At 32.8% G+C, this 27,230-nt stretch overlaps 5 protein-coding genes across 7 annotated transcripts; 2 read left to right on the top strand and 3 right to left on the bottom strand.

Moving 5' to 3' along the window:
* The first annotated feature begins 245 nt into the window (after positions 1-245).
* Positions 246-14,740, top strand: LOC143910087 (coactosin-like protein). 2 transcript variants are annotated; one of them, XM_077428450.1, is made up of 5 exons: positions 246-562; positions 8,611-8,693; positions 9,003-9,113; positions 9,442-9,571; positions 13,886-14,740. In XM_077428450.1, exons 1-5 carry the CDS (start codon positions 509-511, stop codon positions 14,000-14,002), a joined length of 495 nt encoding a protein of 164 aa, XP_077284576.1. In that variant the 5' UTR covers positions 246-508; the 3' UTR covers positions 14,003-14,740. The 2 variants fall into 2 exon arrangements, with proteins under 2 accessions (XP_077284576.1, XP_077284577.1); XM_077428451.1 differs by lacking the exon at positions 246-562 and adding an exon at positions 8,354-8,446 and having other exon boundaries at positions 13,886-14,602.
* On the bottom strand, positions 9,565-12,803 carry Orc5 (origin recognition complex subunit 5). The gene is made up of 3 exons (XM_077428448.1): positions 12,633-12,803; positions 10,372-11,574; positions 9,565-10,290 (listed from the first exon to the last, which is right to left on the bottom strand). Exons 2-3 carry the CDS (start codon positions 11,559-11,561, stop codon positions 10,038-10,040), a joined length of 1,443 nt encoding a protein of 480 aa, XP_077284574.1. The 5' UTR covers positions 11,562-11,574; positions 12,633-12,803; the 3' UTR covers positions 9,565-10,037.
* grsm (probable aminopeptidase NPEPL1 granny smith protein) lies at positions 14,598-23,873 on the bottom strand. Of its 2 annotated transcripts, none has more exons than XM_077428446.1 (12): positions 23,696-23,873; positions 19,021-19,184; positions 18,770-18,943; positions 18,511-18,691; positions 17,961-18,130; positions 17,777-17,878; positions 17,573-17,695; positions 17,346-17,491; positions 17,078-17,234; positions 16,596-16,772; positions 16,193-16,303; positions 14,598-16,124 (listed from the first exon to the last, which is right to left on the bottom strand). In XM_077428446.1, exons 2-12 carry the CDS (start codon positions 19,171-19,173, stop codon positions 15,981-15,983), a joined length of 1,638 nt encoding a protein of 545 aa, XP_077284572.1. In that variant the 5' UTR covers positions 19,174-19,184; positions 23,696-23,873; the 3' UTR covers positions 14,598-15,980. The 2 variants fall into 2 exon arrangements, with proteins under 2 accessions (XP_077284572.1, XP_077284573.1); XM_077428447.1 differs by lacking the exon at positions 23,696-23,873 and adding an exon at positions 19,507-19,591.
* Positions 23,469-26,770, top strand: LOC143910086 (uncharacterized). The gene is made up of 2 exons (XM_077428449.1): positions 23,469-23,563; positions 24,872-26,770. Exon 2 carries the CDS (start codon positions 24,889-24,891, stop codon positions 25,504-25,506), a length of 618 nt encoding a protein of 205 aa, XP_077284575.1. The 5' UTR covers positions 23,469-23,563; positions 24,872-24,888; the 3' UTR covers positions 25,507-26,770.
* LOC143909156 (uncharacterized) lies at positions 25,894-26,652 on the bottom strand. Its single transcript, XM_077427057.1, has 2 exons — positions 26,071-26,652; positions 25,894-25,962 (listed from the first exon to the last, which is right to left on the bottom strand). The coding sequence occupies exons 1-2, from the start codon at positions 26,650-26,652 to the stop codon at positions 25,894-25,896; spliced, it is 651 nt and encodes a 216-aa protein (XP_077283183.1).
* Positions 26,771-27,230: the final 460 nt, after the last annotated feature.

The raw sequence follows: 27,230 nt of genomic DNA, 5'->3' as shown, positions 1-27,230 counted from the left end.
ATTTCCTTTGTTTTACACTAAATAAATTTGAAATGCAAGAAATAAGAAGAGAAGAAGAAGAAGAAGAAGAAGAAGAATAAGAAGAAGAAGAAGAAGAAGGACGTAGACATTATTTCGAAACCGAAAATGAGGACATATCCTCATTCCGGATACCATATGGTAAGCTTATGTCTACATATGTATGTATGTATGAATGCATTTTCGTCTGGCTGGTGGCTAGGAGCGCATCGTTAGACGATCGATACAGAAGGGGAGGAGGAGGAGGATAAAGTGGGTGGTTGGGTGGGTGTAGAGTGTAGATGTAGAGAGGGAGCGGGAGGCATCAAGGCGTATTTTGAAACCGGTTGTATGTATGCATGTATGAACGTATAGAGTGGAGTGTAGTGTTGGTTCGTTTGGGCGTGAGTCCATTCTGTTCGGAAAGCCGTTTGCTGGCGGTCGTGTCGTGCACTCGCAGTGCTTCTCTGACTGTGTGACGTGTATTAGCACCCCTTCCCTCTCCTCCAACATGTCGGTCGAGGGGCTCGAGTACGACACCATCGTCCAAAATGGACCGAAGAAGGTGAGCTTTCTGGGGACGCCCAGACTCTCGATGCCGGTCGATGACCCCCTCCATTGCACTTCATACCGGTGCAGTGGTTGCTTAACTTTTTATTTTCTCATATTTTCATCTCTTTCCAAGTGTCACCCCATTTCAAATTAGGTTAAAAAAAAACGAAATTTTCTTTATTGATCCATTACCGAAAATTCTAGATTTGTCATTTATGTTTTCAACAAAAATGTCGACATTATAGTCTGTTGTGTGCAATAAGACTCGCACTGTGTGAGGGCAAACGATGTATGATTCAAAATCGGCCAAAAATTATTGACGTCGTTTTTTTGATGAACTCAGAAAAAAATTGGTGCAATATATTCAATTGGGAAGTATTTATATGTTGGTATGATTCATGTGACGACTCCACGATATTTTTCAAGATTTTAAAAGTACCAAAAGTTTTGCAATTAGTATAACATTGTAAGGGAAAGGATGTATGATTCAAAATCAGCCAAAAATTAATGGCGTTTATTTTTTGATGAAAATAGAAAAAAAATTGTGCAATATATTCAATTGGGAAGTATTTATATGTTTATTATGATTTTATAATTACAAAAAGTTTTGCAATTAGTATAACATTGTAATATAATGAATTTAATTGTATTTTAATCTTTATGTTTCTTATCTTATTTATAAAATTAAGCTAGTAAAAAATATATCAAATTTATTTAATTTAAATTGGGACTTTTTTCAAGTAAAAACCATTGATAACATTTTTTTTTCGTAACTGTTGAGCTTATTGAATTCAAAAATTTTTTGTTTATTTTTTCTAATTATATTTATATCTGATGAAGTATTGATAAATAAAATATTGTTGTCTTATTGCATTCAGTATCGACTCCTGATCATATTTTATGATTTGGGTGTGCGTGTGTGTGTGCATTTCGAAAAAAATTCACCCACCGTTAATCCTACCACGTTAACTTCGTAAGATGTGTGAGTGAAGTGATAACCGTTATTTCCAAATTTTTTTATAATAATTAAAATTCCCATGTTTGATTGTTTTTTCTTCTCTATTAAATGTTTTTTAAAATCAACAAAATCCGTGCATTATGTGCCAAAATTTACATAAATTTTGGTGAAAATGCGTCTAACGAAAGTCGTACTAAGTACATACATACATACATATTTACTCTTTAAAAAATATTTTATATTAGTATAGAAACCCAAGAATTTTGAATACTTTAGAAGGATTGTCTTAATAAGTTGATTGATTGCTTTCCCAACATGTCATAGATTGTTAATGCATTTTTTTTATAAAGCTGATATGTATACACATTGCAACTCTGTAGCAAAATTTGTAATTCCACCAAGATTTACTGAAAGTTTGCACAATCGATGAGATTGGCACTTTGTCAATTGACCTCCGAGATATCGTACAATAAATGAGGTTTCGCAACCGGAAACCGGACACCCTGTCCGAGGTGACACTGTGGTAACGACCTGCACAATCGACTAGTCACGTCCTGGAAATCCAAACCACATTGTATCAACTGCCCCTAGATTGTTGCATTTTCGTCTATTTGTCGTTAGTTATCGAAACACAAAAAAAATCATAATTTCTTGTCTTTCGGTTAGCGAAAAGAGATTAGTTCCCTCCTCTTTAATCTAATTTGAAAATTCTGTCCTGCGATATAATTTAAACTTCAAAAAACAAATGAATATACATATGCATATAAGCATTCTCGTTGCTATTATTAAACTTTCTATTTTTTTATTCATTCTTTCTATTTTCAAAAACTAATTAATATACATATACATATATACATACATAAGTATGTACCCATGTGTCGTACTGAGACATGTATGCATATGTATAATATGCGTTTCCTATTCCTGCAACACTATGTATGCACCTATATATTGATAGTCGAGTTATATATGTGTGTGTTGACCGCATTAGTTTGCTTGGTATACATATATTTACTTTTCAAGTTCGACGCGGAGTTCTGGATATGGTCAGACTTGACAGGTCGTAAATAGAACCGAAAAGGGGAGATGGCCAAAAATAGGTCTTTTACGTTGCATTGAGACAGCCACGCGCGCCGAGTTCAAAACTGGACAATGGATGTACCCATTTTTTAATTATCTGTTTTTTACACTAGCGGAAAGTTCGACCGTGACCTTTAGAGAAATTTAGCCATGCATATATGCTGTAACATGTGGATGAAAAATTATTAAATTAGATTAAAGGATGTTTTTTGCGGAATCTCCATACATACATGCTAAACGACTAACCACAAATTTTGTTATCTTGGTTATGAGTGTGATGTTATGACTAATGTGAAATAAATTATTATTGGTGTTAATGTGATAACATATTTTTTTATTATTTCATACATACATATATTAATTAAATACACTGTCTTATTAACGGAGTTTTCTTACAGTAAATGACGAATTAACAGTAAAAATATTAATTTGTTGTCTCATTCTTCAAAAAAATTATAATGACATTAACGATTTATGATATGTATGTATGATATCCAGTGGCGTGCGGTGAAATTCTCTCTGTTTTTGTCACACAGCCTTACTTACGTGTGCGCGACCAGTATACAAGAGGAACAGGCTGTTCCCCTTGTATCTTATTGTACGTACTCTATCTATCTATATATATTTATATACAAATAAATGTCTGTCTGTCTCGTATAGGCTCCTAAACCACTCAACCGAATACGAGGGAACTTTCAGGATTTGTTGCATGCATGTCCGGGAAGCTTACTGTAAAAAAATGGCCCAAAAACGGGAACGGAAACGGGAAAAACGGGAATGAGTGGCATTGCAACGCAATAATTTCAAATGTTTTCGCGTTGCGACCTGCGTTGTTAGGGTAAAATAAACAAACAATTGAATAATTTCAAATGTGTTCGCTGCCTGCATTCTTCCGACAAATGGGAACGGGAACGAGAACGCAACGGGAACGGGAATTGCATGCGTTATTGTGTCATTGCAACGCATGCCGGGTTCAACTATTATGTAAATTGTACATATATTGCTGTCGGTTCCCTCATCACTGAGGATCGTGACTATGATGTGCGGTCAACCAGCTGCCTCCATTCAGTTCTAAATTCGGCCAGGCGAAGACTTGCTACCGTGGAAGCGCCCGTCGCTGCAGATACTTGGTCAGTCCAGCGTGCGGGGGATCTGCCTCTGGCTCTTCTGCCTTCGACGCTACCAACCACAACCAACCGCTCCAGGCTCTCCTCACCTCTTCGTGCAATGTGGCCGAAGAACTGCAATATACGTTTCAGGCATATTGTTGACAGTCTATCCTTGATTTTCAATTCTTCAAGAATAGACACATTCGTGCGTTTGTCGGTCCAAGGCACGCGCAGTAGCCGTCTCCAGGACCACATCTCGAAGGCATCGATTCTCCGTCTATCCGCCGCCTTCATGGTCCACGTCTCGACACCATAAAGGCAGACAGAAATAAATTGTACATACATATATCTAAACTACTAATCTCGTATCGGATCCAGAAAATGGTCAAGGAGGGGTCATTCAATTTGAAAGTAAAAAATATCTTGTTGAAGGTTTGGGCCAAAATTTTAAGGACTTATTTTTTGTATATATATTTGCCTATGATTCTTATATTATTAATATTTATTATATGGTCCGCCTAACCAATAAAACACTTTAATCCATCCGTTGCAGAAAGACACTTAAGTAAAACGAACATGCTGTCCCTTGCATCCCATCTCTTCCAATAGCATTTCACACCTACAATCTTCTATTGTATGTACGAAATGCTATTGGCCGAGAGGCGGTGTAAGGGACAACATGTACGTTTTTATTAGTTGTCTTCCTACAGTGGACCAACTATAATTGTAAGCATATATAGTGCTGGTGAAAAAGTCACATGTATGTATTTTATTAATTAATTATATATTTAACTTTTAGTAATTAAATATGAGGAAAAAATGAGACGGCTTATTGATATGAATACATATGTATTGGGTCTACGTGACGAGACAGAATGTAAAATTACAGAAAACACAAATATCGGAAGGCAAAGATCGAAAATCGAAAGATCTTAAGTCGAAAGATCAAAAAAAGGGTGCATGGTAAACGGTACATACTTACTTAATTTGCGCGAGCAGGATACAACAGGAACAAAAGGAACATGCTTTTCCTCCCGTATTCTGCGCGCGCACATTAATACGGGAGGAAAAGCCTGTTCCTCTTGTCCCTGTTGTATCCTGCTCGCGCAAATTAAGTGAGTATGTACCGTTTACCATGCACCATTTTTTTATCTTTCGACTTAAGATCTTTCGATCTTTGATCTTTGCGTTTTCTGTAATTTAACATTCTGTCTCGTCACGGAGACCGATATGTATTTAACTTACTTTTGAAACTAGATGAATATTATAAACACAAAATTGAAAGTGTTTATATTATATGTATTTGTATATACATTCATGTGGAGGTTTATCTATCGTATCTCATTTAACCGTAACAGTTAATGCATATCAATGGAATTCATATTATTAAAGATATGTATGTATGTATATAAATTAACATATCCTGTATATACACATCAACAGGATCATATCAACTTTTTAATACTTATATATGAGCTGAATTCTGTTGAATACTATGTATAATGAGCTGAATTCTGTTGAAGAAATTCCTTTTTATGCAGCCTTGTTTTAAAGTAATAACTAGAGGTAGGACCGGAAGCGTGCCGTTTATTGTTCAATTGTTGTAAATGCTTTATAAAAAAGGTTCGGCAAACCTTTAACAATGCATTTACAACATTTGAACAATAAACGACCCCCTCAGGGTCCGGGCTTTAGTAACAACATTTTATGTTGATATATGTATGCAGTATGGAACGCTGTATGCTCGGAATAACGAGAAATGACACGTGGTCACGTGGCTAGAAGAAAAGACGGGCCACGTGCCTAGAATAATAGATGGACTGTGGACAAAAGAAGTGCTTGAGTGGTACCCGAGAGAATGCAAAAGGATAAAAGGAACACCGCAGGGTAGACTAAATTAGGAAAATGTGTGTGGTGTGATGAATGAGAGTTGCGCAAAGCAGAAACGAGCGGAAGCATGTTGGAGAGGCCTGGATTCAGCAGTGGATGTTAAGCGGCTATAGTTGTTGATGATGATGATACGTATGTAAAAGTAAATCATTGGTTATTTTATGTAAAATAAATTATCATTGAATTTTATTTTAAATTATTTGATAATGCCCACTATTATTGTCTATAATATAATCTTCGGCATTAACTGTAAGAGCTATTAGAAGCAATTGGTTAGAAATCTAATCTATTGATTAACGTCAATCTGATTTTGGTAAACGGCTCGCGATCGGTATATGATTCATGATCGATAGTCTGCGGACCAGTCCATTTCTAATAATTACTTATGTACACATATAAAAAAACTGTTACTGATCTTCTTTAAAAATATATGCACATAATCTTCCAATAGAAATAGCTCACACAATGTGCGAAGTATGGTGATAGTGTAAAAATTTCAATTCGACGCCAACGGGCGTGAACAGTGACACTAACCCAATTCTCAGTTAACTTTTTATATTTTCTCTATTTCCATGCTGACAAAAATCGTTAAAAACATGCTGTCGATTGACATCGACGAATATTTTAAATTAAACCGAGAAAGTGTGATGCACACATATGTGTGATCATCTCATTTCATTCAGATATGCATATGTATATGAAGCATATTGGACGGATATGTTTGTTCACAGTTCATACTGCATGAAAAAGGCGAGGACATTCGATTTACCACCGAATCTGATCGAATTCATTCTGCTATTTTTTTTTTCTCATTTCTTGTCCATCTTCTCGACACAGTTAGACGATCACACACATGCGCGCGTTTCGCTGAATACGTGTCCAGGTGGTTGGTGAGATTGGCAAAAATGCCGACTCGAGTCCGGCTCCAGGGTTAATAAACTTTTCAGTATGCAGCATCAGACTTCTCTATATACTACGTTTCCCCTTCTCTTCACTCCCTTCCGCAACGTCGTCTCCGTCAACGGTTGCTGATGCTGCTTCTCATTATTCAGCCGGTGCCATATGGTGCATCCGCAGACCACGCTGTCGAGTGGTCCTCAAATGAACGCCAGTCGAAATACGTACGTTACGGTAAAATTACCCGAAAACCACTGTGGCAATAGCAACTATCGTAAATTAAATACAGAAGATGTGCACATTAATTACATGCATAGTTTGGTCTTGGCATATGTTTCGTTTTGTTGTTATTTTTTTTTAATTTGGCAAATGTATGCGTATGAAATTTTACGGCATTTTAATGAAAGGGAGTGGTTTTGTGTATTCTGTCTCGGCTCGAAGTATCAAATTGCCTCGTTAGTTTGTGACTAGTATGTGTCTATTCAATTCATACTGTAGGAAGATTACGTTTATCTATGTGGGGTAATAATTAGTAAAAAAAGGGAAAATGTTTAGCAGATAACATTTCTAAGATGAAGAATCACTGATCAACGTGTCTGTAGACGCGTCTCGCTGTATTCAAGGTCAAGTGTGCAACGGGTCAGTGAATCTGAAACCGTGCAGTGCGTGTAATTTATTTTCGAATACAATTGATTATAGATGAGAAATGAATGGGTGTAATAAAATTTCAAAAACAAAATTCACCAAAATAATTTAACTTAGATCAAAAATTAATTAACGCTGATTAATTTTAAAATTATGCAAAAAAAAGAAATTGAATATATAAATATTGCACATGTATAATTAAAATTGATTGTGTGTAGTAATAAATATCATATGTCTACCGATTTCTAGAAAATAGAATGATTGTCAACTCTTCGCAGCCGTTAAAAACTATCATTTGAATAATGAAAGCAAAAAAAAAAAAAACTCATTTTGGTTCATTCGTTGAAAGATTGACATCTTCATTTCTGTGTAAATATTCAGAAATCGCAAGAAAATAGGAACCGAAATATGTACCACTCGTTAGGCAAATTTACATTTAATCGGCACATTTCCATGCCATGATTCATATTGGTTTTGCATCGGCATATTTAAAAGACATGCGTACACACTACACATCGAAAAATTGATAATTATTATTACTTTATATAGTTGATACCTTCACATAAAAGTTGCACGTTCGTATAATTTTATTTATAACCAATTAATTTTGAATAAAATTACTTTCTTCGCGTATAATAAGGAGAGCGTTATGGAATCGGTTATTATCAACGGTAGACCACACAGTTTCCGTGATTTGTTCACATTATTCACAAACAATCGTGAATTTGCAACTCAATACATTCGAGAAAGTCTCATTATTAAAATCGTGTGCGCGGCGACGTCTGAAGACACTCTCTTTTTAGAAACCACATGAAAACGCATGTTTTTTTAATATAAACTAACTTCAGAAGACTTAACGTTTATTTAAAAAAAAAAGAAAAAAACGAAACCAATTGTTTTCATTTATAAATAAAAGGACGCGTTTATGTATTTAAGAACACTTTCATAGTATATGTTTATTTTAGTTATATTATATATATATATATATATATATATATATATATATATATATATATATATATATATATATATATATATATATATATATATATATGAAAGTATTTTGTCTTTATTGGCGATAAATTTACCCCTCTGTGTTTTAAAAATAAAGGGTCCGCTAAATTAGTAAGAATCACGCGGATGAATGTCCTGGAAATTGCATGACGCATCTGGGCGAACCGTGAATCATCAAACATTTTTGCCTGAACGATTATTCAGCTTCTGCATATGCGCACAAAGCAGTTATTCGCAGCACGTTGTTTTATTCAATTGAATAAAATTACCTTAAAATATACCAAAATATGATAGTATATACAATGTACAACTACTAATAGCTCATTAAGTTTTGACTATATTTCATTTTGATTGAGTTTAAGTCAAATTAAAGTTGACTACGGTTTTATTTAAATATATACAATAAGTTATATGTGTGTATGTAGGTTAGCCACGCTTTTTAAGTAACAAAATTTTATTGTTAAACAGGTTGCTATGGCGACTGGTGTGGATAGAGAGGCTGTAAGAGCGGCGTATGACGACGTTAGATCTGACAATTCCTTAACAGATTGGTAAGTAATTTTAATTCAAATGTGTTTCAGAAATTCTAAAAATAAATAGTAGGTATACTGCAAAACAATAAAAACGGCATTCACCACAGTGTTGCGAATTTTGCAGACTTAACAGATAAGTAACATGTGAGCAAACATACATATTACGTTTACGAGCAGTATTATTATGCTTTATTTCAAAATTTGAGTGGATTGCTAAAAGAAACATCGCCTGTTAGAAAGCAAAACAAAATAAAGTCTATTAAATAATTGATTGTGAATATGAAACTTTAATTCGTAAGTGATTAATTGCTTTATATACATTTTTAGGGCTGTATTTAAATATGAAGGTGCTCGCATTGTATGCAGTGCTACAGGTTCCAGCTTCGACGAATTCAGGGAACAGTTCACAGACGATGAAAGAGCATTTGGATATATTAGGTAATAAAATCAATTTAGTAAGTTGTTGTATGATTTGATTATTTTTTAAGGTATTTATTTAAATTTTTGACTGGAAGTAGTCTGATTTGTTAATGGAAGAAAATATATTATACATTTAAACAGATTCTTAGTTATCAACAATACTTGTTCTTTCTTCACCAATGACGTAAAACAAATATTGTAGCGTTATATCTCCGCTCGTTTGGGTTTAGTGCTTAAATTTACAACAGTATCATACATAAACAACAAAAATCTAAAAATAAATAATCTTGAGACATATATTTTTTTGATTAACTATTTAATGTACTCACATATTTTCAAATTTCAGATTACAAATGGGGGATGAAATGTCAAAAAGACGAAAGTTTCTATTTGTAACGTGGGTAGGTCATGGTGTTTCTGTCATTAAACGTGCCAAGATGTCCACCGATAAAGCCATGGTTAAAGATATTATTTCTGTAAGTATTTTCTATTATTAAGATTTTTTCGTCGGGAAAAATCCGAATGTTTTATTTCATTTTTAACAATCCATAAAGGTTAAACCATCACTATCTGATTAATAAAGGTTAAACCACACATATTATCCATTAATATGTGTGGAATTTAAGGAATTGAAGCAATACACAAACATGTGTATAAAAATAGATAATATTTATAAGTTAAAAGTATACACATTTTATAATTGAATGAAAAAATGTTTTTATTTCATACGAGTCATTTATTATATACGAATGAGTATACTATAATAAACTGTTGACAAATTTGATGCGAAAAAATTTTAATGATGCTTTACATCTTCACAAATACATACGTGTTATAATTGAATTAAGATCATTCATTTTGAATTGTTTCAATTATTACATTAATCATATGAATCATTTACATACATTCATTGAAATACTATTAAATCACATAAATTAGAGATTAAATGAAGTCATAGAGGTATTTTCGAATGTTGAAACCGACCATTTTAGAAATTGCTGCAATGAACTCATAGCTCACTGTGCATTTGTATCTCATACAATCAGTCGAAGCAGTGAGGAGACGAAGGCGGACCAGACTTGATATCTGTGCCAACAAATTTGCAGTAAGACCAGCGCGTTCTTCTAATATCGCATAAAATATTGCCAACATTCGATCCAGCGTAAATACTCTCGGTCCTAGTTGAATATTTAATCTGAAAAATTAAATTTTTTAAGTTAAATTTTCTCAATCAGGAAACATTAAAGTAAATTACAGTGTATACTTTATATTATACCTTTCAGCAAGTTTCGCATTAGCGTTAACTAGCTGCATTCGCTTCTTCTTTTTACCATGATATTTCATAAATAACCTTTTGTCTTCCTTAGCTGGATTGAAGCTTGCCAAATATGCTGCTATCAGTAAAAATTTTGCATAGAAAGGCAGTTCGAAGCTCTGAGCAAAGGTCTCAGTTGACATCATTTCATTAGTTAGAATTTGTTCACCCTCTTTAACCACTTCCTCCTTTGTTAAATCGAGAGATTCCATTTTTAATTGTATTTCATAACAAGGATCGCCAGTTTGATTCAAATGATTATTTGTACCATTCAATCTTAGGTATAATATTTCTAAGCTTGATTTCAAAATTGGGGCTATATACCGCCACAATTTTGTTACATCATCAGCTTCGATACTTCCATTTAATATGGGCTCACAATATTCAACATAATTTAATCTAGCCATGTGTTTCAGCTCCACTAAATCCCTACAAGGTCTATAAAATACACTTAAAAATGCATTCAAATAATTGGCAAACACATCATGTCGAAGTATATCATTCTTAAATTTGCTATTTCTTTCTAATTTTTGTAATGCATAATTAGCACACTGGGCTTGGTTTGTTAGAATTATGTTGTATAATTCTTCTTTCGTGTATTGCGGAAAAAATATTTTAATCGGTTCTTTCAGTCCAGTCTTCAACAAATACTTTTCAAATGGTATATCAGACACCAGAATTGTGCATACATTTAAATTGCAAAATTCTTTCAGTCGTAGAAATGCTGGCAATATATTATGCTCCATATCTCTCAGCCTACTAGCATTATCGAATACTATAATGACCGGTTCGTAACTGTACTTCTCGAACATAAAATTTAATTGGGCAACAAAATCTTTTATATTATCACATTTGAAAACAGACATATATTTGTTGTCACGCGACGGGACATGTCCTGAAAGTTTATTTAAAATGGTCTCGTATATAATCTTTTGCGTGTAACATTCAACAGCATTCAGAACGACATATCGGTATGATAGATATTCAAGAGTATTTATCAAACACGCAGTCTTTCCTGTCGCTGCATTTCCATATAGAAATAAACAGTGTGGCACTGGCTCATCTATGTTACCAATATAACTATAAATTTGTAAAAGTTGATTCTCCCGACAGGGCAGTACAGATCTTTGTTCAAATAAAAAAGTTTCCATTTTGTTGATTGATCTAGAACAAGACAAATAATGACATTTCAATTTTATAATGCAGTAGTGGTTTTACCCGGCTTCGCTCGGTATTTGTAATATAAACCGCTTAAAAATGGCTAATGTAATAGAAAACATTAGATAGAATTTATTTGAATAGTTTTATTTTATTTAAATTTTATTGAGTATTCGTTTTTTTTTTTTTTTTATTAAATTGAACGTCACGGATTCTACGAACCAAACAAACATACAAAGTCTCTTTCGAAATTATATATTAGATATCGTCGGTTTAGTGGCAGAAAGCTTTGAGCAAAAAAATTGGCTGTTTTAACCTAATAATGCAACTCGGTAGATTTCAATACGCTCTGTCGTTTGAAAAAACAAGCTGATTCATATTAGATTTATTTTTGGCGTAATTTAAATATTTTCAATACGAATTAAGTTAGTTATATCCTCGCTTGTTACTGGAAAAACACTTGTTAATACTTTAATCAAATACATAAATGATTTACACGTTTCATAGTAAATGAATAATTATTTAGGTCACAAAATAGACAGCTTTGAAATTCATGATTTTTGAAAGTCGATTTTCTTAGAACAAGGATTTTTTTACTTAAAGCTTTCTGCCACTAAACCGAAGAAATATATGGAAATTAAATATTTGCACATATTCATACACTTGTGTTCGCAATATTTTCAATTTTATATATGTACTTATTATTTAATTTTCGATATTTTGTTTTAATATAGTATTTTTTTTTTAAACATTCGAACTGCTATACGTATGTATTGGTGGTACTAATGGACTCTACTTTATCGACCTGCAAGCATTTTGTCATGAGTTCATTGAACTATCCTTACATGAAATAAGAATTAAGCCAACATGGTGCATTGTAATCATAAATAATTTTTTGTCATTTATATTCATAAAAAAGCTTTTAAGAACATAAAATTTGGCCTTGAGCTTGACCATTAGTATGGCCGAACCACTTTGAGGTTATGAATGGCTATCATAATGAATATGGTAAAATCAGAATTATTAATACTGTACTACGTATTTAACTTAAAATGGTCAGTTACCAAAACAGACAAGAATACGAAATCAATGTCATCAAGCTGGTGTTGGATAACAACAATCGAAAGTTCAGCGGCGAACAGTTGCACTGGTCGTTCCCGCCACTCACTGACAGATGACAGTCAGTGTTGCAACGATACGGCTACGACCACAATCACTGCTACCACACTAAAATCCATACCAATCCAATACCACACAAAACAAACGCTATGCTGTAGTAGCTATAGTTGTGGGACCTTGTTCACAATTTTACCTCCCGTTTATAATTTTAAACTCCCTTCGCCCCTCCCCAAAACAAAATAAACAAACAGCTCAAGAATTTTTTTCAAAAATCCGAGTCATAGCTTTTTGGGTGGAGTACGATTTGAAGTATTTGAATTGAGCGACTTCGACTCCATTTTTTTTTATTGAATTACTAACGAGCTCGCTTACGACGAGTGTGATTCACCAATATCTAATGTGCATAACCGGTCTCCGGGACGAGCCCGAATGTGAAACGCCGGAAAACGCAAATATCGGAAGGCAACGATCAAAAATCGAAAGATAAAAAAAGGGTGCATGGTAAACGGTACATACTCACTTAATTTGCGCGAGCAGGATACAACAGGAACAGGCTTTTCCTCCTGTATTAATGTGCGCGCGCAGAATACGGGAGGAAAAGCCTGTTCCTCTTGTTCCTGTTGTATCCTGCTCGTGCAAATTAAGTGAGTATGTACCATTTACCATGCACCCTTTTTTTACCTTTCGACTTACGATCTTTCGATTTTCAATCTTTGCGTTTTCGGGCCCGTGAGGTAGACCCGCATAACATATGTACGTATCTAGATAAGAGGCAGTGTTTATATCTGTCTCTTTCTCATGTTAAGGTCAAATTGAGAAGAGTGACGATATTTGACAAAGCCGCTATGCCAAATACATACATTTGATGAGTTTTATTTGGCATAAATAAATATTAAATATTAAAAGATAAATAATTGGACAGTGTACAAATATTGGCCACTTGGGTTGAGTAAGAATCTTTTATACTCTTGGTGGTTCTTCTGTTTACTATTTACTGGTAAATCATATTTCAATTTATTGTTTCAGTTTAAGTGGCCAATATTTAACTATACACTACTTAGAATTGTCCACTTTTTTAAACTAATTCTAATAATTGATCAATGTATTTTTCTAATGTAATGAATCTTTGAATATTTAAATCCCTGCAGATATAATATTTCAGCATTCAATGTATTATTTTTTGTTTTTACTATTACAGAACTTTGCAGTTGAATTGCAGTTAGAAACATTGTCAGAGTTCGAAATAGAACTATTCCGAGATGCATTAAACAGAGCTGGTGGAGCAAACTATGGTACAGGAGTCAGGGAATTATGAAAAGTCGCACAGAACTTTAGAATGGGGAACAAAGTTCCTATGTTACCTTATATCGAGGAATTACTATATTAGAAATTATTTTCTTTTTTACAATAAGAATTATTAATATTTATAATCATCATGCAAGTCAGTAAGAGTTTGTACATTTAAATGATAAGAAAGCAATAGTTATTTTGTGCAACATAATCTATTTTTAAGATGTCCATAAACACTTTATACTTAGTTGTGTCTTGAGTTGAGATTGTTATGCGTACGGTCTTTTTTGAGCCGAATTCTTGCATTTTTATTAGCTGTTTGTAATATGTGTTATATTATTTGTAAATATACATATCTATGTAGTAGTCAATACTATATGTATGTGTAAACTTTTTATCAGAAAAATATACTTACTTTTATTTATAATACACATCTAGAGTTTAGCATAATTTTGAAAAGTAATTCTGATATATTTTTTACGTATTTAAGAATTGAAAATTTCGCCTTATGTGTACTTGTGTACAAATTCATAGGGATACCAAATTTATTTTTTAAAATTATAATTTCATATAATATACACATTGCATATGGAAAATAAAAAAAAATAAACAATAAACTTACTGAATTTTTATTTATTTTGTTTTACCATATAACATTTTAGGTAAGTATATAAAAGAATTTCAAAAGATTATAATTTAAACAAACTCTCATTTTTCTATGATAGATTGTAACTATTTTTTTTGTTCTAAACAAATCAATATAATGTTTAAAGCACTTCAGTTTTAATGCAGTAAAAATAATTTAATACACACATGATGGAAATTGAAATACAAATGATGACTAGTGTGATCATTTGGAGATGTATTTATTTTTGAGTTATGCAAAATCTCGTATTTTTACAAACCTCTTTTACGTTTCACTTATTAAGAAATTTACCAACTCAGAATTGATTGACCATTTGATTTCAGTATTTTTAATGTTTCAAAAATTTAGATTTATTTTGAGTTAGTATCGCCAAAGGTTGATTTTATATATTTTCCTATAATTATTTTTACAAATCTAATACTATTTATTTTACCGTCGAAAAAATTTGAAACATCGATCAAAAGATATCAAATGGTTTAACCGAATGACTAACCTTGCTTCTGCTCTAATGATTCATATTTGAGTTTTCGGCAGGCATCAGTTTGAATTCAAATACAATACATATACATTATAATAACACGTAATTTCAATTCGTTAAATATTTGCAGTTTCGATTTTTAGTGTTAACTTCTACAGCGACTGTAAATTCGTACAGAATATATGAAACGGCAAAGCGTGCAGAATATTTAAAAAAATATAAAACCATCGATTCCGAATTCAGTATTAATAATCAATACATTGTAGCCGAATGCAATTTAGAAATTGTGATTATAATACATATTATATGATACTAGAAATTACTGAAGCCTGTAAATCAAAGTTAAAAGAAAAATAAAACTTTTTTCTCTCCATTAACCGTTACATTGTATTATTGTGAATATATAAAGAAAGTACTATATTTCAGAATTATAATTTTTATTTAAATAATATAGGCAAAACAAAAATTTAGTATAAAAAAAAACATGTTGAATACAACTTTTGTTATTCTACATTTCCAACTTTTTTAAAAGTTTACATTTCTATTATGCATGACCTTTAAAAAAACCCAGTTTTATCAATTATTATCATTGGCAGTGTTTTTTTTAACTAATATTTTTATAATCCTAATTTAGATAATTTAAGCATATTTGTAAATCCTTGTTTTCGTATGATAATTAAATTGAATATGATTAACAAAACTTGTTGTTCATTTGTTATTATTTATAGGGTTGCGATCCACGCTATAGTCAACTTTATATAATAAATATACATATGTAGTATGTATAACCTTATACAATTATCAGCAAAAATATACATAATTAATGAGTTGATTGGACAAAAAATAATATTGGTATTAAATACAATAAATACATATTCATCAGTCACGACACATTTTTTTCGCAGGAGATGCCTTCGAGGTACACGTGAAATTCGGCGCCAAATCCTGCAGTATTTGTCGCTTGGAATGTTTCCCGAAAAGCACGTTCAACAGAGTAACTCCGTAACCGGTAGCTCTTTCACCCTATTACAAATCCAAAAAATGAAACACATACCATTCAACAAAAGAAAACAAATCTGATTGCTACTTACAGAATAAGAAGGCGCTGCCATATCTATGTGCAACCAAATTCCGGGAAAGTCCCAACCCAACTGTGCTCCCACAAAAAGTCCCGCGCACGAAACTTGTGCATTATTGCGATCCTAAAAATCGAAATACACTGATTATGTTTTATCTATATACATACAATAAGGTAAATCGCATTTAGTACGTATATAAACAATTAAATATTATTCATTACCAAATAATTTTGCCTAATGCAATTTCAGTCATATTTGATAGTTATGAAAGTCGAATAAAAATTACAGACAGCTTAATATTGATAAATAATAAAATAATTCATATCAAAATGCTGAAAAATTCCAGCATCATGTCTTTGTGATCACTACAAATCCATTAATATCTAGGAACCAGTTTATTGTGAAATTTACTAACTCCAACACTGTTTTTCATGTCAGCCATAGCTGAAGAAAATTCACTGAAGTGCAGTTCAGGTGCATAAGGAACTGGGAACACCATATCTCCAGCAGCTCTTCCTGCTTGCGCGGTAGCATCTTCCCATTCTTCATTATTGGTTAAAATAGCTGCATGGTATTTACCTACAGCTATGCTCTAAAAATAATTATAATTTTTACAAACACACATATTGTATCATCGATCAGAATGCAATACCACGAGTGATTATATAACATATTTAGGAGACGTGTTGAGATACTTCTTATCCCTGCAATCAATGACAATTTAGTATATACATACATATGTATTATATATGTATACTAAAAACATAAATGAAAATATATGCGTATATATAAATGGCACATGTGTGGGTGCACTCAGGAACTTTCTTATAAATTTTATATAATTTTGTTTTACAATGCATTTACTATCTACATATTTTAAATAAATAGCGGTATTACTTGTGCGCCAGTAAGTGTGGCCATGTCTACTATTATATCAGCTCCAAGATCTCTCTGGGCGTACGCTACTCCATCGGCTAAAACCAGTCTACCTTCTGCATCAGTATTGTTAATCTCGACTGTGCGTCCCGAATACAGTTTGTGGATGTCATCTGGCCTAAAATGAATATTATCTTTTGAACGTTGCGCTTTTGGATAGTTTAATTGTCGAGTATTTAAAAAAATTAAGTTCTATCCAACCGATTTAAATTAAAAATATAATTTTTACCTAGTAGAATCAGGACCAACACTATTTTCTGCGAGGCAAAAGATTGCATGAAGATTTTGCTTAAAACCAGCAAGCACGGCAACCTTGAAAGCACCTAAAATGGCAGCTGCTCCACCGCAATCTCGTTTCATACCGGGCATACCAGTCTGTAAAATAATATAAAATGAAGTTGAACGTAATTTTAATAGGATAAAAAGCTTATAATAATCATGTTTATCATATTGAACCTTGGATTTGATGCTTAGACCACCGGTATCATATACAATTCCTTTTCCAACCCAAGCAACTGTTTCTGTCGCACCATCAGGTGTCCAACTGAGCACAGCAAGAGCCGGTGGAACACTTGCCGCCTGTAATTACATATTTGGATCCGTGGAAAATGTTCAATTTATAAAAATTTATGTACATTAAGATATATGGATACATTATACCTTTCCAACACCATATATGCCTCCAAAGCCTCGTTCCAAGAGCTCTTCACCTCTGATAATGGTGGGTGTAATATTAAACTCATGACCGACATCTTTTATATGCTATAAATTTGATACCAAAAATAAATATCATAGATACATATGTATAATATATACAAGTACACAGTGAACTATAAATGTATACCTCTAAGAAATGATCAACATTCATTTCATTGGTCGGAGTGTCAACAATGAGTGCTGTGAGACGAATAGCATCTGCAGTCTGTTTTATTGTTGAGAGATCTTCTTCACTCAAATTGGTATCCAGAAGACTGGTCGCTGGATTTTTCCATATGGACTCATCACAACCATTATCTGGAAATTACATTTAAAGTTAGTTAAGTAATTATAATAAAAACCATAATATCAATGAAAAAATAACATGGATAATTGGAAAATGTGAGCTAAAAATGTAATTAAATTACCTATCTAAATATAATTAACGATATTAACACCATGGCGGCCGCTGACTCATATTTGTATCATGTTGGGTGCACAAAGCTTACTGGCCGCTGATACATATATGATTCACGTTTTCGTTTATGACGAAAACGTGATACAAAAATATATCTGCGGACTGAAACATACACGTAAATCATACATATATGTACCAGCGACCACTAAGCGTTGTGCACCCAATATGATACAAATATGAGTCAGCGGCCGCCATAGTGTTAATAACATTGCAAACTTACTAGCAGTTGAAGGTACAAGTAGAAAATCTACCGTTACTATTGGTTGAGGTATTGGATTAACTTCAGACGGATTCCAACAGCTTCTTCTGGCACCTTTCAAATTTAACCTTCTCCAAAACAAAGGGTACGATCTTGCTATTGCACTAGCTGAAGCGTAAAGTTCAGTCTTTTCGCAAACTAACTGTAATAAAATGCATACATATTGATTTAATTCCTTAATACATGCAGTGTAAAATGTTTGTGTGGTAATATTACTCACCAATATTGAATGGTTAACGGTGTGAGCGTGCTGGCTGATAATTTGCGAAATAGCATATGGCCGCGCTGGAGCTGAATGACGGGAGCAGCGTGCAGGCAAAGTAGCAATAGCCGTTCTCAAAACTAACGGAACACTCTCTCCAGGTACCAAACTATTAACTGCACTTAGCCATAACTTAAATAGAAATAAAATGAAACATGAGGATCAGATATGACACGATGGCGTATTATATTGTAGAATGATGTTATTACTTCTTCGGTAACATCAGGATTGAGTTTGCAGCTGATGTCAGCATAGTTCAGCTGTTTCAAATGACGCAGCTGGCCCACTATAAGTACTGGATGTTCACGTGGATTGGAAGCGGTGATTTTACCACTCCACTCGATCTTCACTCCCCCCGGCATCTTGTAATTTTCTACGAGTTTACAAAAGAGAATATTATTGTGTGTTTGCATGTAATATGTGGCTATTATTAACACTCATTTATGTAGGCGTGCACGTATATAGCAAATCGAATGACTTTTACACTGCTATAACATAAAACTGGTTGTCGACATTCAATAATGTGTAGATATAGTCAAATGAGTTATAAAATACTGTTGGGTATATTCAAAGTAAGCAATCGATTATGCATAAGGTACTGATATCGAAGATCGAATGAAAATCAAGTTAAGTGACAGATAAAAATTGGCTCTTAGTCAGTGAATGTTCAAGATTCAAACAAGATCATTACTTACTCGTAAAGCAAAATAATTATGGAAAAATTTAACACTCGAGCTAGCTGATGTACACTGGGTGATGTCTACTACGACTATCTCCACAACTTAATCACAATATTTTAAAATTAGATTTAATAGAAGATATCTCCACTCAATATCATGGTTTCACAACACGTTACACATCATGTTTATCTTTCACTAATAGTCAGTGGTGGCTCGTCCAAATAAATAACACTGAGCAAACAAAAAGAAATCACGATTTTTACTTACTATACTGCGGAATAATCAATCTTTACTAAGTTTGACCCACTGAATTCGAATATGATAATGATTTTTGTAAGCTTCTTTTTGTTTATGAGATGAGCATTTTATAAAATGCCCAATTTTTACAGATTTTTGGCTTTTGCAGTCTCTAACTTGGTATTTCTATGCCAAAAGTGAGTGATGGAATCAATAATCAGGTGTGATTTCTATCGAATTTTTAAATTCCACAAAAACAGTTCGTCCTACTCCAGATATTTTTTTTATAGCTCAATCGGGAACTAGCCATAATAAAAAATATGTTCGAACTTTTAAAGGACAAGAAATGGCCATGTGGTTGTGAAATGAGAAATACACTATTTTGTTTTCCATGTTTGTTAATGAGTGGGGATTCAATCTGGACAGAAAATGGATTCAATAATATAAACAGAATGAAAGAACAAAAGGCTAAACATGAACTTCCAGAAAACAAATAAATAATGTCGTAAGTTTGTCATTATTCGGTAGTGTCAATATTATAGAATGTCTGAGTGGATTATACAGGCAAGCAATTATTAGACATAATGAATATGTCATAAAAACCAGGCTGATCTTTTAAAAAATCATACTGTATTAAATTTTGTGGTAGCTTCGAACTTCCTTTTGGTGGTCACTCGTCAATTTCAATGCAAATTTAGACTTTATGTAATAGTTTAGCATTTTGAGGAACTTTTAAAACTATTCAAAATGAACTCTTGCGATTGTATGCTACAATACATATGTCGTGAAAAAGTTTCAAATCGATTTGAAGACTGTAGGAATTTTAGCTCAATTTTTTGCGAAAGAAAGCTAATAAGAGGCTTGTAAAAATTGACTGAAATCAATGAAACTTCATATGTAGCTGACGATACAACTGATGTTTCAGAACACAAGCAGATGGTCATAGTTTTTAGATATGAACTAAATGGCGAGATATATGAACGGTTTTGGGGATATTTTAATCCAGAGAATCAAAAAGTTGACGGATTATTTAAATGCATTCTAAACCAAATTGATATATCTTTAAAATATAAACTTTCGAAACTAATTGCTCAGACATTTGATGGCGCTAATGTAATGAGAGGGGAAAAGAGTGGGGATCAATTCAATTCAATTGAAAAAAAACAGATGTCCATACAAGAATGCGCATTTTATACATTGTTTATGCACATTAATTGAATTTGATAATGAAAAATGCTTTTAAAAATGCGGCAACCACTTCGATTACCTCTAGAATATTTTTTTCAAATTTACTAGCAATCCCAGTATTTTTTTTCATATTCGCCGTATAGGTTAAAGGTTTGAAATAAATATACGAATGATCTCCAACTAAGGCTATCTGCAGCAAGATGGAATTTTAATCTACAAATGGTTAATTAAGTATATCAAAATCAAGAGATTCTTAACCGTTTGCCCGCAGCCGTCTTCTATGGAAGCTTTGGGCGACAAGTCTATAGCGCGGCTGTCTTCCATAGAATTTATGAACTTTGCACGGGATTTTGAGGCTTATATGCGCCTATTTCAACTGTTTTAAGGTTCAAAATTGGTTGAATATATTACTGAGAGTTGAATGTCATCTATTCAATTGGCTTAAAATGAATATATACCAGTCAAAATTAGTTTTTTGTGGAACCATACTGAAACCTCGTTTATATGACGTGAATTTTATGAAGAATGATTATTTGACAATTAAGCCAAAACTACGAGATATATTATGTATTTTATTGTTTAAAATAATACTTTATGTGTTAATTAATATATCTGGTTACTTGAGTAAATATTAAAATCTGTATTTAAGGTTGAAAACTCGATTGCCAAATTCGCGAAAAAGGTGCCGCGTACAGGGCTTGTTCGCTATATTTATTGCCGCGGGCAAAGGGTTAAGCAATGTTTTCAAGTACTTCAATCTACACATCAAGCTACTGATAAAACAATCAAAGATTCATTCACATTACTGCATACATTGAATGTTGAAAGTTTTTATTTTGGTTAGAAATGCAATCCAGAGAAATTTACGTATTTAAAATTAAAAAAAAGTATTAAGAATGCAATTTTGCAAATTCTAAATTGTTATAACGAATTGTCTTCATCTCCGTCTCGGGATCATAGTCAAATATTTTACCCGTGAGCCACCACTGCTCTTAGTACTAGAATCAGTATACTATTAAGTACTAACATTTGGATTTAAATATTGAGAAACTCCACAGCTTTTACTGAACTTAATTGCTTTCCCCTAAATTTATATTGTACGCGTGAAATATAAAACATTAGTACATAGTAAAAAAAAACTTTCAACTAGATATTTGTACTTAAAATGGTGACCGTATTTTCGGAGATAAGATTACTGCGTACATCAAGGGTACTTGACTTTTGTGAGGTGAGAGCTACTCTTCATCTAAATTTTCATGGCGATCGACTTTTTGTTGTTGACGAAGTTAAAAATATTCATTTTAAAAGGCAAAGTAAAATAATAATAATAGTTTGTCAAAAACGTACTTTAAATATCGATATTTTTCGGAATTCAATACATTTCAATTGTGTCAAAGTAATGTAATTTTGCAATTCAATCAACTGCAATTTTAAATTTCCCAGATCCATTGTAAAAATGATGGTTTCTGCTAGACTTATTATTATTTTCATACATATTTAAAAGGTTCATATTATAAAAAAACTGTAAATTTTGTGAAGCTCACTAATGTCAGTAAAGTTTTTGTTAAATTGATCCAAAATGTATTGTTTTAGAGCCATTCCTTGTTTTGAAGGAATGGTTCTAAAACCTTGTTTTAAAGGTCGGACTATTGTTCATTCTTTAAATTAAAAAATATCCCCAAAATACACACCCACACAGACACACACACACATTTTTTCTAGATCATGAAAACGTGATCAGTGATCGATTCTGAGTTCGAATCAGTCAAAATCTCGAGTTCGAATTTTCGCATGATCACAAAACTTCATCTATTGTTACTACGTACATAGATAAAGTAAAAAATTCTTATTTCAGGAACTCTCAGAATCTAAAAAAAATATATCCTTTGTTCAACCAACTTACTTCATTGTGAATTGGCAAATCTTTGAGATGAATCTCAACTTAAATCTAATAGAAAATTTTATTTTAAGATATGGAAAACATTATTTTCAAAATTCACAATCGTAATCATTGAGATAGACCACATATTGCTTAGCAATCAGCCGGTTGGGAATCATTGCTGTATATGACTTTGCATACACGATGACTCCAGACAATGATTTTTCTGTATATAAATCTTGATTTCAATGTTTTAAATTAATTCAATTTCATATTTTTAAAACATTTTTGACTGGATCAGTAATAGTCATTTGTTTTTTTAATTTAAAATTTGATATATTGAAATCGTTTTTTGTCATTTGAGCTGTTGATATGTAAAATTCAACAGCTCAAATGTTTACTTTGAAATAAAAATTTAATATTAAAAATATTTTCTTATACAGAAAAGACTATAAATTATTAACATTTATGAATAGGATATAATATATATTTTTATCAACAGTCTGAAAGTGTTATGTTTTATTCGAGTAGACGCACTCTTTAAAGAATATATTACCAATATTTGAACAAAGCGATTCTAAATACAATTAGTGCAACATTTCAAAATTGTATTACATATATGAAATGATTAAAATTGTATGAAATCAATCATTGTATGAATGTTAAACAGGTCATATTGAAATTGAGCTCAGTCATTCAGTTGCTCTGGTGGAAGCGGGTCATATTTTGAACCTGGTGCGGAGACTGGAGCAGACCGCTCATAAGCCGGTAAATAAGACGAGCTTTCCACTGAAACGACTCGACCGAGATACGCAGGCGGCTTTATAAATACTATTCGATATTCGATGAATTAGAGTTTGAGGTTATGTACTAGTTTTGACAGTTTCCATAGGCTGTTACCTAGTATGTGATGTCGAAGTGCGGAGTCACACGGGGGCTCGCGGTGAGGCGGGATGGGGGTGGGGCTGTCGGGGCTGTCGGGGCGTCGGGCTTCGGGCTTCGGCTTCGACCTTTCGCGAACGTCAACTGACTACCGCCATTTTATACCACATCTATTGTATTTTTACGGTCTGTTTTCAAATAATCCTTTTCGCCACTCTACACTTATACTCAAATTCTCCTATTTTAATCGGTAATTGGACTATTCGTCACATTGGGGTGGTCACAAAGACAATTTTTGCCATGAAAATCGCGAATACACAATATTTGGCACTCAAGTTCTCGTTACTATGATAGTTATCGTTAGTGTGATGGACTTTTCGGCTGCCAGATGTTCCGTTATAGAGATTTTAGTGACTTTGTGACGAGTAATTTGTGACCAGTAATCACCGAACCATTTTAATCATAAGTACATAATAATTACAAACGAGACTGTTGAACATCATTTTCATTGCATTGTTCATCAACAGTAATAATATGGCATAATATATTTATGGTAAATTTATAATTGTTATCAGTTGAACCATCATCGAGGTAGAGGCTTATTTATTAATTCAGGATTATTATTTATTAATTCTGTATTTTTGATTTTTTTCGAGGGAAAAAATTATTAATTATTAGTCTCTGTTACTAATGTAAATCACGAGATAAATACGCCACGCCACCTTGGGAAAATTTTTGTCAAGTGGGTGCATAATATTTTTTTTTAGAATTTCGAATTACTAAGATGAAACAAAAGTTAACAGATGTACTCGTTGTTTTAAGCTTCTTATTCGGATTTAACTTCGAATCTCCCAACAACGATAAGCATTGGTCACGCGAAGCAATTAGGGGATGCCATTATTTTTAACGGCATTATAGCAGATACGTAAGGCTTTTTGTAATCCCCTTCGTTTTATGGAGGGTGAGAGAGGATCCTTCGCGATTAAGGCGTTGGTAATAAAAATAACCCAAAATGACCAAAGGATGTTTGTGAGCGGCTCTCGTTAATGTTCGTTTTGGGCACCGATTAATATCCGATTATCTTACATTAATTCGAGTATCGCCATTGGGAATTTTTGATGAAATTTCAAAATTAATTTCTGGTTGTAAAATAAATAATACGTATAATTAAAACAATATTATAATTTTTTTCAGATTGTAATCGACGCATAATGAGAAACCATATCGCAGTTTACGCACTTTTGGTAACGCTATCTGGAATTCATTGCAATATGTCAATTGATATATTTGATTTTACAAAAATGGACAACGTTAACGATTGGATTGAACAATCGGATCCAGTTAGAACTGTTGGTATGTCCAAAGCAGTTTTGACGCTACAGAAGACTCAAATATTCCAGCGAGCTATATTTTTCGCACTGCTAAACCCTCAACCGAATGGGGCTGGTTTTGCTGGAATGAGAAAAATAGACTTTATAATGAACCTAAGGGAATTTGATGGTTTGGAACTGAGATGTAGGGCCCAAGGCGAATTCAATGGATTCAAGATAGTATTGAGACACAAAAATATGAATGATGAGCCCAATGTTAGCTACGAACAAATGTTCCAAGGACCCAAAAATGATTTTCAATTAATAAAGCTACCTTTTGAAAATTTTAAGCCGTATTTCAGAGGAAGACAAATAAATGATACAGAACCGTTAGATCAGACAAAAATAACTGGATTTGGTATTCAATTTTATGGAGGAGTTTACTTGCCAATGAAGCAAAAAGGACCTGCCACTTTAGAAATTGATTGGATTAAAGCTTACAAAACCAACGATGTTTAAAAATGAAATATAAAATAAAAATATAATGATCTTTTCTGTTTTGTTTCATTCCATACAAGTTACCCTACATTTACATAGTTTATTTTTACATACACATACATATATACCAGGAAGGCCTAACAGGTAAACCCCAATGCGCCTTCCTGGTCAATTTCAAACACCGATATTTCCTCTGAACTCAACCCAGTGGGTTACTCCACTGGGACTCCATATTATGGGACCATAATTCCAACATATAATACAATTAGTTATATAATACAGTGAGTGACAGCTATTTAGAACGAACAAACCTATCTGTTATTTTATCTTAATGGTGAGTGGGTCATTAGGTAATGGAATAATAAAAGCATATAGAATTATACTAACGGTATTTTTGGAAAAATTTAATCATGAAAAATTGATCGTAGATGCTTTCAAAAATGGTTTGATAATTGAGAAAAACAGTTTGGATTGAATCTGTTTTAGTGATTCTATATGTACAGTAACTGAGAAATTAAATAAATTTTTAAACAGATTTTTTTTAAATAAGAAATCTTAAATAAATTAAACTTTATAAGGTCTGACCCAGTCGATTTCCAATGCAGCAGGTCCTGCTTGCTGAATAGAGCTGCAGATATCACTGTAAAACTGAATTCCGAATCCAGTTAAATTTGACGTGTCAAGTTTTACAGTAGTATTGCTCAATTTTCCTCTGTAATAGGGTATAAATCCATTAAACGGCACTTTCACAATTTCGAAATTTCTTCTGGGTCCATGAAACGTTTGTTCGTAACTGATGTGTGGTTCTTCATTCATACCTTTATGTTTCAGTATCATTCTGTAATCTCCGTTTAGTCCTTGAGCTCTGCATTTCAATTCTAATCCTTGGTAATCTTCGAAGTTCTTAGTGATTCCTAGTTTTGCTGTACCCGCGAACCCAGCCCCGTTTTCTTGGGGGTTTAACAATGAAAACATTATTCCCCTTTGAAAGGTTTTAGTCTTTTGCAAAACCAGCTGGGCTTTTGACATGCCGGTAGACTTGACGATGTCCGATAATTCCACCCAATCATCTACGTCGCCAATTGTTGTGAAATCAAACAGTTGGGATGACACATAAGAAGTAGAAAATAGTGAGGGAATTATTAAAATTACGATGAGAAGTGTCATGGTGGTACCTGAAACAGAAGTGTACAGATAAATAAATGTATATTCACTCTAATTAGTTACCAATGTATGGTCAGACAGCTATTACAAGTGAATTATAACTACGAAATTAACACGTAAGGTACTACATTAAATTCAGCTTCAATTTTACTGCAATTAGTCTATCTCTCGATAATGTTTGTAGCAGCTTCCAACTATTACCATTATTAATATTTTTTTTGATTTAAAATCTATCACCGTGCTTATACACAACTAGTGTTATGCATGTTGAAATTTCAACGGTTGGTTTCGGAAACAAATTGATACATGATTTAAAATAAAGTTACAATACGAATAGTAATAATTAATCGGAATCGGAACTGAAACAGGGATCAGAAATTGGAATCAAAACAGGAATTGGGATTCGGAATTGAAACCGGAATTGGGAATCGGAACTGAAAAAGGAATTGAGAATCAGAACTGAACCAGGAATCCGGAACCGGAACTGAAAAAGGAATCGAAATCAAAATCGAAATCGCATTCGAAATCTATATAAAATAATAATTAATAATACATACATATGTACATATGTTTTTATATAT

This window comes from Arctopsyche grandis, chromosome 3 (genome assembly GCF_051622035.1).
Source record: "Arctopsyche grandis isolate Sample6627 chromosome 3, ASM5162203v2, whole genome shotgun sequence".
Taxonomy (NCBI): domain Eukaryota; kingdom Metazoa; phylum Arthropoda; class Insecta; order Trichoptera; family Hydropsychidae; genus Arctopsyche; species Arctopsyche grandis.
This window is presented reverse-complemented; position numbering and strand designations above follow the sequence as displayed.

Coding starts and splice junctions, on each gene's coding strand:
- LOC143910087 (XM_077428450.1), top strand. CDS start 509: ATGTCGGTCGAGGGGCTCGAGTACGACACCATCGTCCAAAATGGACCG. Junction 8,694..9,002: donor GACAATTCCTTAACAGATTG/GTAAGTAATTTT, acceptor ATACATTTTTAG/GGCTGTATTTAAATATGAAG. Junction 9,572..13,885: donor TGGTTAAAGATATTATTTCT/GTAAGTATTTTC, acceptor TTACTATTACAG/AACTTTGCAGTTGAATTGCA.
- Orc5 (XM_077428448.1), bottom strand. CDS start 11,561: ATGGAAACTTTTTTATTTGAACAAAGATCTGTACTGCCCTGTCGGGAG. Junction 10,291..10,371: donor AATGCGAAACTTGCTGAAAG/GTATAATATAAA, acceptor TTAATTTTTCAG/ATTAAATATTCAACTAGGAC.
- grsm (XM_077428446.1), bottom strand. CDS start 19,173: ATGCCGGGGGGAGTGAAGATCGAGTGGAGTGGTAAAATCACCGCTTCC. Junction 18,692..18,769: donor CCGTTAACCATTCAATATTG/GTGAGTAATATT, acceptor ATTTTATTACAG/TTAGTTTGCGAAAAGACTGA. Junction 16,304..16,595: donor ACATGAAAAACAGTGTTGGA/GTTAGTAAATTT, acceptor TTCGATTTTTAG/GATCGCAATAATGCACAAGT.
- LOC143910086 (XM_077428449.1), top strand. CDS start 24,889: ATGAGAAACCATATCGCAGTTTACGCACTTTTGGTAACGCTATCTGGA.
- LOC143909156 (XM_077427057.1), bottom strand. CDS start 26,652: ATGACACTTCTCATCGTAATTTTAATAATTCCCTCACTATTTTCTACT. Junction 25,963..26,070: donor CTGCATTGGAAATCGACTGG/GTCAGACCTTAT, acceptor TCACTAAAACAG/ATTCAATCCAAACTGTTTTT.